We start from the raw sequence: 12,443 nt of genomic DNA on the forward strand, positions 1-12,443 counted from the left end.
GGGGAGAAGGTACGGCCATCTGACTCAACTTAGATTGTAGCCACACCACTTACCAACTGAGGACTTGGGCAACTTACATGATGTCTCTGCCTCAGTTATCTGAGATGTAAAGTAAGCATGATGATGGAACCCTCCTTATAAGGTCTTTCCAAGGCAGCCTAGAAATGATGTTTGTTAAGTGTCTGGCACATAATGAGCTCTCATTGGGTTGTTCCTTTTTTTAGGAGGAGCTTAGGAGGAAATGTTTGCAGTGAGGCTTGACTTGAGAAATGGGGAGCCCTTGACAATGCTCTGTGTTGAATCTCTTAGGAAAGAGGCATATGGGTGTCATACATAATAAACAGCTATATGCCCTCAAAATTCTAGGATCTACTTCTCATCTTTAACATGTTATAATTTGGTAACACAACTATGCTGAAAACCTGACATGTCACAAATAACCATTCTTTGTTCTGGAACTGAATTTGGTAGGAGGCAGAGTTAATGCTGAACAGTTTGAAGACACTCAAGGCAGCTAATTAGCCATCCTTTGCTGGGGCTGGTCTAGCTGATGTTGGGAGTCTGCCCACCTGGTTTATATTTCTTCCTCCAGGATTAATGACTCTACAGTACTGCTAATTTCTGGAGTTACTGCAGGGCACACATGAGTCCTAGGGAGAACTCAGCTTTTTTTTTTTTTTAAAGATGTTATTTATTCATTTAATTGACAGGGAGAGAGAGAGAGAGACAGCGTGAGAGGGAACACAAGCAGGGGGAGTGGGAGAGGGAGAAGCAGGCTTCCGGCTGAGCAGAGAGCCCGATGCGGGTCTCGATCCCAGGACCCCGGGATCATGACCTGAGCTGAAGGCAGTCGCTTAACCAACTGCGCCACCCAGGCGCCCCAGAACTCAGCTTTTATAAAGTGTTATATTCACCCGCACTAAGTTTTCATTTTCTCAATGTGACCAAATTTGAATCGAACCCTTTCCTATAGTGGGATATTGAGATTGGTGCATGCATTGAAAAGGGCTTCTATGTTATTCCTTTAAATTGCTGTCAGAAAACACAGTGCCAAAAATGAAAAAGAAAACAAGGACTGTGTTTTATTTTTTTCTTCCTGAATGGCAAGTTGTGTTTTCTTTTGACTTCAATAAAAGAAAAACAACTAAAATAAAACTGTAGGTAGAGATAATTCCACCACTTAATTTGAAGCTCTGTGCGGGGACTTGAATTAGTCTTAAACCAGCAAGCCGGTGAATAATTTCTTTATATCTTTTCTGTTACATAATGTATTAGCTAAGTGACAAGACTCTTTTTTGAAATTTCCCTCTCATCACCTTCTCCTCCACATATAGAGCAATATTATCCATTGGCAGGATTGGGAATTAAACCACTGGTCTGCCAACTTACATGGTGGAAAAATCTCCTTGGTGGGCCCCAAGTATAATCCAGGGAAGAAAAGGGGGTGAAAAGAGAAAAAGAAGAGAGCTAAGACTAATTAAAGATAAAGTACTTTCTTTTCCTTTTTTTCCCTGTTTGTTTAAACCATAGGTTAAAGTTCTCAATCACTAAACTTACACTGTTTTGGGGAGGAGAAGGGCTTACATCCTTAGAGAGAATGGCATTCTGAGATTTAAATATTTGTTTTCGTATGTGTTTTCTGGAAGGGCTGGGTATTCTTTCTCTATACTTCTTATTTTGAAAGTTTGGGCTCCAGTTATGCGACTTTATCTCCCAGGTTATTTGGGACCCCCTGCCCTTCTCTAGTATATTTTTGAATAATTTTGAGATTTCTCAACCACAATGAGTCAACCAACTAGACTTTTCAGAGACACAAAACTGGAAGAGTCTGACTTTAAAACAATACTTAAAAGAAAATGCAGACAAGAACACTATAATAATATAATTGTAGTTTTAAGCCCCAAATCAGGAACTCATGGAACTTTAGATCTCAAGTTTCACTCTCCCTATTTTACAGATGAAGGAACTGAGCCCTGGATGGGTAAATGGTGAAGGTCACATGGAGGACTTTACATTTTCCATGTTTACTTCATCGGATGGGAACACACGGATGGAGTCTTCTGTTGATACTGGGCCTCTGTCCCAGCAGGGCTACCTGGTTTGGATCCTGGCTCTATTTCACCTCAGTTATCTGCCCTGGGTCAAGGGTCTTCATCTTCACAGTAATCTCAAAGGTACTGGGGAGGTTTACTCAAGATCACACGTGTGAAGTGAGGAGTAGACACCGAGTAAATAAATGCAAACTCCTTCCCCTGACATCCATCCTTCAGCTGGGTGAAGAGAAAACAGCTTCACTATGCAGAGAGCTTATTGTTTTCCATGCTGCAACTTCCTCAGCTGAAAAGAAATTTAATGATGAGGACAGCTGCCCTTGGTTGTGGGCTTACCACGGGCTGGGCTTCTGTCAAGAACGAGGCTCTATGACCTTAATACTTACAAAAGAACTCTATGAAGGGCACAGAACCATAGGTGACAACACTGGGATTTGAACCCAGATCCTAGGCCTCCCTCCAGATCTTGGCTCCTCCATATTATCTATATATATAATGAGACTTAGATGGTTTATGGATGGTGACATTACTATTGTTATTATTGTTAGTATAATTATCATTATCATAACTGCTTTTGTGGAGTTTATGGATTTCTTAGACTTGGTATCTGGCTTTTTCTACCTTGATACCTGTCTGAAACCACTGGATTTGGTTGACTGCTTTTTTTAGGAATTATGAAAAAATTGATTTCTGGGGCATTTGTGGTGGTGGTGGTGGTGGGGACTTTGCCCTTGGTGGCAAACCACAGCGACAGATTAAAAAAAAAAAATCTGGGAGTGAAAATTCAAAGGAGGCTTTGTGTTGATGTCAACAAGGTATGTTTCCATAACACATTACTAAAAAGTAGAAGTGCATTCATGAACTGTTGATTTCACATCCCTAACCCTAGCCCTTCAGAAAATTTTGTGGGAAATAATTTCATTTTTTGGTGATAGCAACAAATAAGAACATCCACTATGTTCCAGAACTCCAGTCTCGGTTAGCCTTATTTTACAAATGAGGAAACTGAGGCCCGAGGAAGTACTGAGGCTTGTCTAAGAGGTGCCCTGCTTCCTAACTATGAATGGGCCCTTTGAGGTCACAGTTTCACGTAAAGACAAGAGGGGCGCCTCAGCAGCTCAGTCGTTAAGCATCTGCCTTCAGCTCAGGTCATGATCTCAGGGTCCTGGGATCAAGCCCCACATCTGGCTCCCTGCTTCTCCCTTTCCCACTCCCGCTGTTTGTGTTCCTGCTCTTGCTATCTCTCTCTGTCAAGTAAATAAATAAAATCTTAAAAAAAAAAGACAAGATTCTGTGCAGATGAGATAAAATAAATCTCTCTATGAAGGGAAGTCCATGGCAAGTGGAGGTTTCATTGTACAAATAAATGCCAGGCTGATTGAACCACTGTGGTAGATTGCCTCCAAAGATGGCTGCCTGCAAGTCTTCCCATCCCTCTACACCCAAGTCAATCCTCCCATCAAGAGGTGGGTTCTATTTCCCTTCCCCTTGAATCTGAGCTGGGCTTTCACCATACTTTGACCAATAGAGTATGGCAGAGGGATGCTATACCAGTTCTGGGCCCTGCCCTTAAAAGACTGGTAGCTTCTGCTCTCATTCTCTCAGAAGATGGCACCATGTTGTAAGGAAGTTCCGGCTTGACTGTTGAGTAGAAGAGCCTATAGACCGAGCACCCCAGAGAAGAGAAGGGAACAAGGTACTTCAGCCAACAACTAGTACTGAGTGAGGTCATTTTAGATGTTCCAGATCCCAGCTGGACTCCCAGGTGAATGCTCCCCATGAATGACCCCAGCCAACACCATATGGAGCAGAAGAACTGCCCAATGGGTCCAGGCAACCCACCGTGGTGTGGGAAATGATAACTTATTGCAGTGTAAGCCATTATGCTTTGGGCGGTTTGTTACACAGTATCAGGTAACAGAGCAGGCCCCCATTGCTAGTGAGGCCCAGGTTGTGGTTTGGTGCCATGCAGGCTTGGAGGCAGAAGTCCACACCTGGCTCTGCTGTCCTCCTGAGATCATGGTAGGACACAGGCCCAGCCATTAACAAGCCCTGTTGCCGGAGTGGGTTCTCTGTGTAACTGATGGGAATAGTTGACAGTAAAATGCTAGTGGTCCACTTAATTTCAGCCACGATCAAAGTACTTTAAACATACCTTTCCTTTAGTGGAGCCAAGTTTTGTTTATTTGCAGCTGGATTCTGTCAACTCTGGTTAAAGAAGATGCCCAGTCTGCCCTCCCTGAGCTGATCCGTGCTCTTGCAAGTCCAGGCCTGAATGACAGGTGTTTAGATAAGAGCTCCCTTCCCCATCGGGCAGCTGGCACAGATCATACGGAGAGAAAGACCTGGCTTTGAGGTTATTACAGCCCAGAGTCAATATGAGATTATTTCCGAAAAGTAGCAAGTTCAAGGCCAGTGAGTAAACTATTCATTAAATTGAATTATTAATTGAATGATGCCACAGCAGGGTCTTTCAATCTCGGCACTGTTGACATTTTGAGCAGGTTGATTCTCTGATGTAGGGGCCTGTCCTGCGCATTGTAGGATACTTAGCAGCATCCCTGGCTTCTGCCCACTAGACGCCATAGCACTCTATTACAGTTGTGACAACTGAAAATTGCCCAAAGTGTCCAGGATAGGGGTGGGTTGTGGGAGGGGATCACCTTGGTTGGGAACGCGGCTCTAGGGTGGTCCCAAAGACTTCATAAATAAAACACTGTCTGGGGGCTGACCCGAGGAGGTACTGATGGGTGATACATAAAGTGGGTCCCTAGACACTTGAAATGCCAGCTTTGCAACTCTGTAGTAGCCCTGGGGACACCCAGAACACCAGGCGCTGGGGCAGTAAGGCCGAGGGAAGAACAAGATGGTAGCTGGCTTATTATTATTATCATCATTGTTATTTTAAATTGAGGAGAGAGCACTTCTTTTTCCCAAGAGGGATGGAGACATGTTTCTTCTGTTACTTGTTATCCATTCATGGGACAGAAACGATGCGCAGTCTGGCTGAATGAAAACCTCTGTCAGACCTCAATCTCCTTTGCAAGCACACTCTCCTTGTGGGGAAGTTAGGCTCTCATTCCCGTCCATTTAATATTATTTGCTTCTCTATAATTATAGGAAACATCTCCCTCAATTCTTTGAACATGAAGATTGTTTGAGAACTGATTTAAGGAGGGAGAACTCTGACATTATGTTTCCTTGACTCAGGGACTAGGGCATTCTACAGAAGAACGGCTTGGAGGCAATTTCTGTTTCAGCAGCGATAACCAATTGAGACAGAGAATGAAGCCAATTCCATCACAACATGCCTTGTAGAAGCTCTCAGTGGCTTAGTGGGTGTTTTGTCTGCTCGGCTTCAAAGCGGTGGGAAACTGAGCATACCTTCAGATGCTAAGTCCAGCGGCTCCCAGCTCTGGATCAAGAATTGCACTTGGGGTTAGTCTTAACTTTGTGGAAAATGTGCTGGCTTTTTGTATTCTAATGCCAACAATTGGCCAAGTTCAGCAAGCAACTTGAGTTTGGGTGTACTCTCCAGTTAGAAGCATCTGGGTGCCTATCAGCAACGCCATGAAGGCAAGAAGCATTCCTTTCTTTTTTGAGAGCAAAAGCATGAGTGGGGGCCTGGGGAGGGGCAGAGAGAGGGGGAGAGAAGAGAATCTTAAGCAGGCTCCTCGCTCAGCATGGAGCCCGATGAGGGGCTCGATCTCGTGACCCTGAGATCATGACCTGAGCAGAAATCAAGAATCCAATGCTTAACCAACTGAGCCACCCAGGCACCCCAGGCAAGAAGCATTCTCATGTTGAATAACCCAGCCCCCATAGGCCTTTGAAACTGTGGGGCAGCCAATGGTAGTGGAAAGAATCAGTGCAAGTTATCCATGCCCTCTGAGGACATTTCTGAGAACACCTTCACAAGCATCCAGCATCTGATGTGTTCTGCCATATGAACAGACATTGAAAAGACAGGTGACCCAAGGCCTGACAGCTCACATTGGTGGCTCTGGCTCAGGTCCCTTCATAATACCTTATATCCAACTCATTTTTCCATTGATCTAGGAGAGATCAGACTTTCCTCATGTGTCAGCTCGCTGTGGGCCCCAGTGTGTTAAAATCTCTCTGGTTATTTCCATACCTGTAGATGCCCTCCACTAGGATGAGAATCTTCTTCCACGCTCTGCGGATTCGAGGCTGGCCGTAGATTACAGCATCTCTCAGGAGCTTCTCTAGGCTTTGCATGTCTTTAAATAATACCAAAAAAGAAACTGAGTCATGAGAAGGTTTTCCTTTTCCTCCCCCATTTTCTTTTTTGAGAAGGCATCAGATTTCTTGGGCTCAGGCTCAGACCTGAACTTTTTCAGAGAGCAAAATCAGAATCAGAGAACACCTGGAGGGAGAGAGAGGCTTATATTTTAGTACAACTTAACTCTGACAAGGTGACTCATTGGGTTTGTATAGCAGGCAGAATAAACCCCCACTGAAGGTGCATGGCTTCATAGGCTCTTAAAAAGCTCTCCTCTTCTACTTCAGCAGAGATTGAAACACTACATTACATGCATCTTCGTGACTTCAGCTTTGTTACCAGCTTAAAATTAACTCGGAGCGATATCATTAACTAACGCTCACCAATTGTTTAGGCACAAGCATGTTAGAGTTTAGTTGAGTTTGTACAGAGTGGCGGACTTGTTGGCAGGTGTCTCACTTCCTATACTTTGAGACCTGACCTTTGACATCCTCCACCTTCGGAGGTTTCAGAACTTTAAGTCAGAGGAACAATTAGCTCTTCTTTGCAAGTTATTTGGAAGCATCTGGACACATTAGTAAGTGCTCACAATTATTGAGCCCTATCTGCATGCCAGGCAATCTTCTGAGCATATTTTTTGTAAGACATCTGCTAATCCTGGGATGCCTGGGTGGCTCAGTCAGTTAAGCGTCTGCCTTTGGCTCAGGTCATGTTCCCAGGGTCCTGTGATCGAGTCCTGTATCAGGCTCCTTGCTCAGCGGGGAGCCTGCTTCTCCCTCTGCCTGCAGCTCCCCCTCCTTGTGTTCTCTCTCTGTCTCTCTCTGACAAATAAATAAGTAAAATCTTTAAAAAGAAAAAAAAAGAACTCTTCTAATCCTTACCATAAGCCTAAAGACGAGGCACCTTCATTTTATGTTTCAGGAAACCAGGGCACAGGAAAATCTGGTAAATCTCCTGAGGTCTATGATTACAACCAGCAGAGCCAGGATTTGAACCCATGCAGTCTTGTACCACGACCCATATTCCGAACCACTACCTTCGAGCTCCACGGTCATGTAGAATAAGGAAGGATGGATGTCTACTAGAATATTCTTGTTAACTTGTGGTGTCAAATATAATTAATAGTGACTTTTCATTTATCTGCAATCACATGTAGATGACTGGGCTTTGGTTGAGAGACCATTGGGAAAGATTGGTCTACATTCCAGCTGCGTGTGTGTGTGTGTGTGTGTTTAACCCACAAAGCCTAGAGAGATAAAAAGGCATAGGCTTATGTGCATGTTGTTTAGACTCCTTATATTTCTACTGTGTTTCTTTGTACCTCCTGAGCCCTCCCTTTTTGAGAATCTGAAACCCAAGTACTTTAGGTCTGGAATCTGGTTTTAATTTGAAAAGATGGAGATGCTACTGAACAGCTGACCTGACTGTTACATAATGTTCTCCAGGCATTAGAGACCCCATTAAAAATGCTCACAGGATAAACGTAACAGAGATAAATCTAAAACAGCACAGTCAATATTGGTTTTGCCACTGCAACAAGAAGCAGGTGTGCTAAAGAAACAGCTATTCGTTAGGTTTTCACCGGTCTAGGCTCAAGTTAGCGGAGGTTCTTGGTTTCAGTGGAGATCCCTGAAACTTTACCTTTTAGTTCCCAATCTGTGGCTGGATCTGTTTTAGGGTTTCCTTATAGTGCTAGTCCTAGTGCATAATATTAGTGCCAAATCAATGTATGATCATTGAATCAGTCGCCTTCCCATGGAAAAAGGAAGGAGAATAATACTTTGGATCTAAATAGAAGTTATGAGGAAGGATAATTGCTTCATGTCTGCAATCATATTTCTTTAATTACCTGTGCTTTGGGGGTTTGTTTTAAAGACAGGAAGACATCTTCTGTCTTCACAGATGGAGTGTGTTTTATTGACAGGACATCATTACCCACTAGATGGCAGCCAAGGAAAAGAAAAGCAGCTTTCTTCTTTTGAGAATTTCCGGGATAATAAACCTTCGCCTGGGGCACCAGGGTGGCTCAGTTGGCTAAGCGACTGCCTTCGGCTCAGGTCATGATCCTGGAGTCCCGGATCGAGTTCCGCATCGGGCTCCCTGCTCAGCAGGGAGTCTGCTTCTCCCTCTGACCCTCCCCCTTCTCATGCTCTCTCTATCTCATTCTCTCTCTCAAATAAATAAATAAAATCTTAAAAAAAAAAACAAAAAAACTTCGCCTGTATGGACATTTTATTTTAGGCTGGGTTCCTAAGATGTTGAAGGAACCCCTGTGATTGAGGGAAACAGCTCCTTTTTCTATAATCTACTGCAGGCCTGTTAGTCTCTGAATGGAATGAAAAGATGATGAATATAAGTATTCCTGTTCAGAGTGTTTTTCCTTCTGGGAATTGGAATTTATAAGTTTTTTGTAGAGAAATGACACATGATGAGTGTGGTCCCAACGCCATAGTAATCAAAACAAACCCAAGTGAATGAAACTAGCAGCCATTTAAAAAATGAATATTCTAAGATTTTGAAAAATCTGTATATGCAGAGATTATTCTATTGTTTATGCAGTCGAATAGGTCACATGCATATTATAGGTTTAGCCTGGGATTAGGTTTAAAATGAACACCACTAAAGAAAATAGAAGGTTCTCCCCATTCTTTTAGTAACAAGCAGCACAGAGAACAAGACTTTCAGTGGTCATGATGTGTTTCAGGCATTTTGCAGATGGAAGTGAGAGGAATCCCAGTCCCTTCTATGGCAGGGAGCTCATCCTGTTCCACTTGAATAGAGAGTTCCATGGGGATAGGCTTTGGTGAAACTTCACAAAACCCCTGGTGTCCACACTGAGATTCTTGAGCAGAGGGAAAATCAATCAGCCTTATTTCCCACCTTATTTCCAGTGAGCAGGAACTCACTGGCCTCTTAGAAACACAGAAGCTAGGCAGAGAAAGGGATGACCTCACTCAGTGTGGGATTCTTGACCCCACAGTGTGTGGGTTACAGACCCATAGGATTTGGGGGTTTGTGGTTTATGTTCTGCAGGCCTTGTGAGAGTCTCCTGTTTCAGCAGGCACACGCTAACATCTGCAAGGGATTTTTAAGTAATGATGCTTGTTAAAACACTTATATTTGCATTATGTTAATCCTCATGACACCTCTAAGAAGTAGGAAAGAATGATTAGGTTTTTGTTTTCTCTGATGAACAAACCAATGCCAGAAGGTTTGTAAAGCCAACCACCCAAAACCAAACACAAACAAACCAGTTTCTTGTTGGTTTATAAAGAAAATTCTGAGATACAGAAATTAAAAGAAAAGAATAAATTTGATGCCATCAAGGCACAGCACTACTGCATAATATCATTCTAAACTTATTGCACACTATGGGCTTGTAATTTTGCCACAAGTCTGGGTATCAGCAACGCTTTCGGCATCATTCACCACCATCTGGCTCACTAAGGTGATTTCCTTTGGTTTGTGAAGGGCTGAGAGGAGCTAGCTGGCATGATGGGTGATGAACATTTAGCTATTAAAAATGAAAGCATGGAGGCCACATTCTGGTGATCCATGCAAAGCAAGTCCTGGTCTGTCACAGGCATGGCTAATCAGATTACTAAATTGCTAAATACCTAGAATAATCCAACGATGTGCCAAAAACTATGATTAGGCTTAGGTGACAAATACACTTTGAGAGCCTGTTCCTGAGCCTGTCTTTAAATTCAAAGCCCAGGTAATATCAGCAAGCTGCTGGAATCTGGGCAAGCTGCAGATAACATACTGTGAAAAGCAGGCACAAGGAAACAAAGACACCATGATCTTCTCAGAAGGGAGGCTGGCTATAGTTCAGAGTATCTTCCTGAAGAACGGAAGTGGATATTTGGCTTCTTTCTGACTTTCCAATACAGTGACAACATTTTCTTTTGCCATGGCTTCCTCCTTCCTCTACTCTTGTGCAACTGACCTTCTGTTGAGACATGAGTGCTTCCCTTACTGCCCATCCCTCAATGGCTTTCCCCTCCTCTGGATCCAGGGCCAGTTGTGGTGGTTGTAATGAATATCAGCCTCTACTTTCCATGTGCTGCCCGGTGTGGCTGATGGTTTATCCCTCGTCCTTCAAAGCTCGACGAAAACCACCTCCACGTGCAAATATATTTAGATACACCCTCTGCTTCCCTATTCCATGGGCTGCTCACCAAAAATATTTTCATGCCTGCACACATATAGGCATCCATCAGATATCTCTGAAGTGAAAGGATGGCTGGATGATAAAGGAATGCTACTTGTTACTTTAAGTCCTTGCTCCCCATCTGTTCCCCCATTCTTTTTTTTTTTTAATATTTTATTTATTTATTCATGAGAGTCAGAGAGAGAGAGAGACGCAGAGGCAGAGGGAGAAGCAGGCTCCCCGCCTAGCAGGGAGCCCGACGTGGAACTCGATCCCAGGACCCTGGGATCACGACCCGAGCCGAAGGCAGACGCTTAACCATCTGAGCCACCCAGGTGCCCTGTTCCCCCATTCTTATTGTTTCTTTGGAGATGCTCAATTTCATCCTTCAACATTGAGCCAGAATGTGAAATATTAAGCAATATTACTTAAGTAACTGTGAATCATGATAAATAAATTATTCTTACTTTTAAAATGGTGATGGGGGACATGCGCCTTGTTTAGACTTTGGGGAAAAGCATAATCATAATGGCTAACTTTGGTAAGCAAAGTAAATGTTTTTCTCAAAGTCACATTTATAGAGTCTCTTCCCCATGAGATCAATGAGGGAATTTCTGATGCATTGAAAATTTGGTACATTAAGTTTTACGGTTTGGGTAAATACTTTGGTTCAGATTTTCTTGAAAGTTCTGTCAGTATGTGGGCAGGTGTTGCATGGCCTTTGGGCAGGTTTGCAAGAAGCAAGGTAATCTCCTTGCAAGAGTGCAAAGGCAACCAAATAGGTCACATGCATATTACAGGTTTAGCCTGGGATTAGGTTTAAAATGAACATCAAGCTGATTTGAGGGTGAGGCAGTTGCTAGGGGCAGGGCCTGTGTACCGGGGGAGGGGATCATACCAGCAACTTCTGACCTCGGGGACATGAGATAAAGGACAGGCAGAGCCCAAAGCATGGGGACAGAGTGTCCCCAGGCTCGCCCAATGCAACATGTAGGGATCTGGTTCTATGGGAGGAATTAAACACAGTACTGAGTTGGGATCCCTAAACACTTGAAGTCAATGCAGGAAGGTGAGGTGTGATTCAGGGAATGATGTGGGGCCTCAGAAGTCAGTGTTGGGATCCTGCGTCTCAGGTCAAGGGCAACCAGAGTGAACCCTGGCTGCATCTGCCTAACCCAAGTGCCCTGCTCAAGGAGAGTTGCATGGGAGAGGGAGAGGGAGGCTCCTGCATTTCACCAGCCAGGGGGAGGCAGCCAGGGGGAGGCAACTGGGGAAGGAGGTAAATGTGTTGTGCTTAAAAATGGGAACTGGAATCAGATCTCCTTGGTGTAAATGTCAGCTCTGCCTCTTACTAGCTCTGTGTCTCCCCACCACTCTGTGCTTCTGTTTCTTTGTCTGCAAAAAAGGGGATAATCCTTGCAGGTGACTTGTGTAGTTATGAGGCTCAAATGAGTTAGTACATGGAAAAAGCTCATTACAGCGAGGGTTCAATACTGTTAGTTGTTAAAGCGTATCGAGGCAATCGCTTTATTTATTAAAGAAAACAACCCAGTTCAGGAGTCCAAGTCAGACCCTAAGATCTAAAAGTTTGTGGCTTATAAAAAGTAGTCTCAGTGCTGTTTATAGGTTTGATCTTCCACTCAAACAGCACTGCTGAGCCCTCAGAGGCAGAACTCAAGGGTTTCACCACAAACATTGCACTCATTCTTCTGTTTCCTCTTGGCCTTTAAGTGCCATTAGGTAGAACCTTGGTTCTTCCTCTCCACCTTTTTTTTTTTTAACCAACTGCTCCAAATTCTTGGCCTGCCCAGGCCTCTGACCCCATGGCAACTCTCCTAGCTGAAAAAGACTGCTTCTATTCTCCAAGACTAGTTCAAGAAGCCCTTTGGGATGCCCTTGAAGATGGAGATTGCCTGTAGCCTCACTAAGTGTGGTCCCACACCAGCAGCCTTGGCGTTACCTGGGAGACTGGCAGAAATGCTGAAGCTCAGACCCC

At 43.9% G+C, this 12,443-nt stretch overlaps 1 protein-coding gene across 1 annotated transcript in view; it reads right to left on the reverse strand.

Moving 5' to 3' along the window:
- The window catches only part of SPTLC3 (serine palmitoyltransferase long chain base subunit 3), a 147,179-nt gene that overhangs the window by 44,970 nt on the left and 89,766 nt on the right, over positions 1-12,443 (reverse strand). Inside the window, exon 7 of the mRNA XM_064572816.1 lies at positions 6,187-6,292. Coding sequence (XP_064428886.1) covers positions 6,187-6,292 — 106 coding nt within the window. The remainder of the gene's footprint in view (positions 1-6,186; positions 6,293-12,443) is intronic.

The sequence above is a fragment of the Mirounga angustirostris genome, unplaced genomic scaffold (assembly GCF_029215605.1).
Source record: "Mirounga angustirostris isolate CCGP_5_RB_7025 unplaced genomic scaffold, mMirAng1.0.hap1 SCAF_10, whole genome shotgun sequence".
Lineage (NCBI taxonomy): Eukaryota > Metazoa > Chordata > Mammalia > Carnivora > Phocidae > Mirounga > Mirounga angustirostris.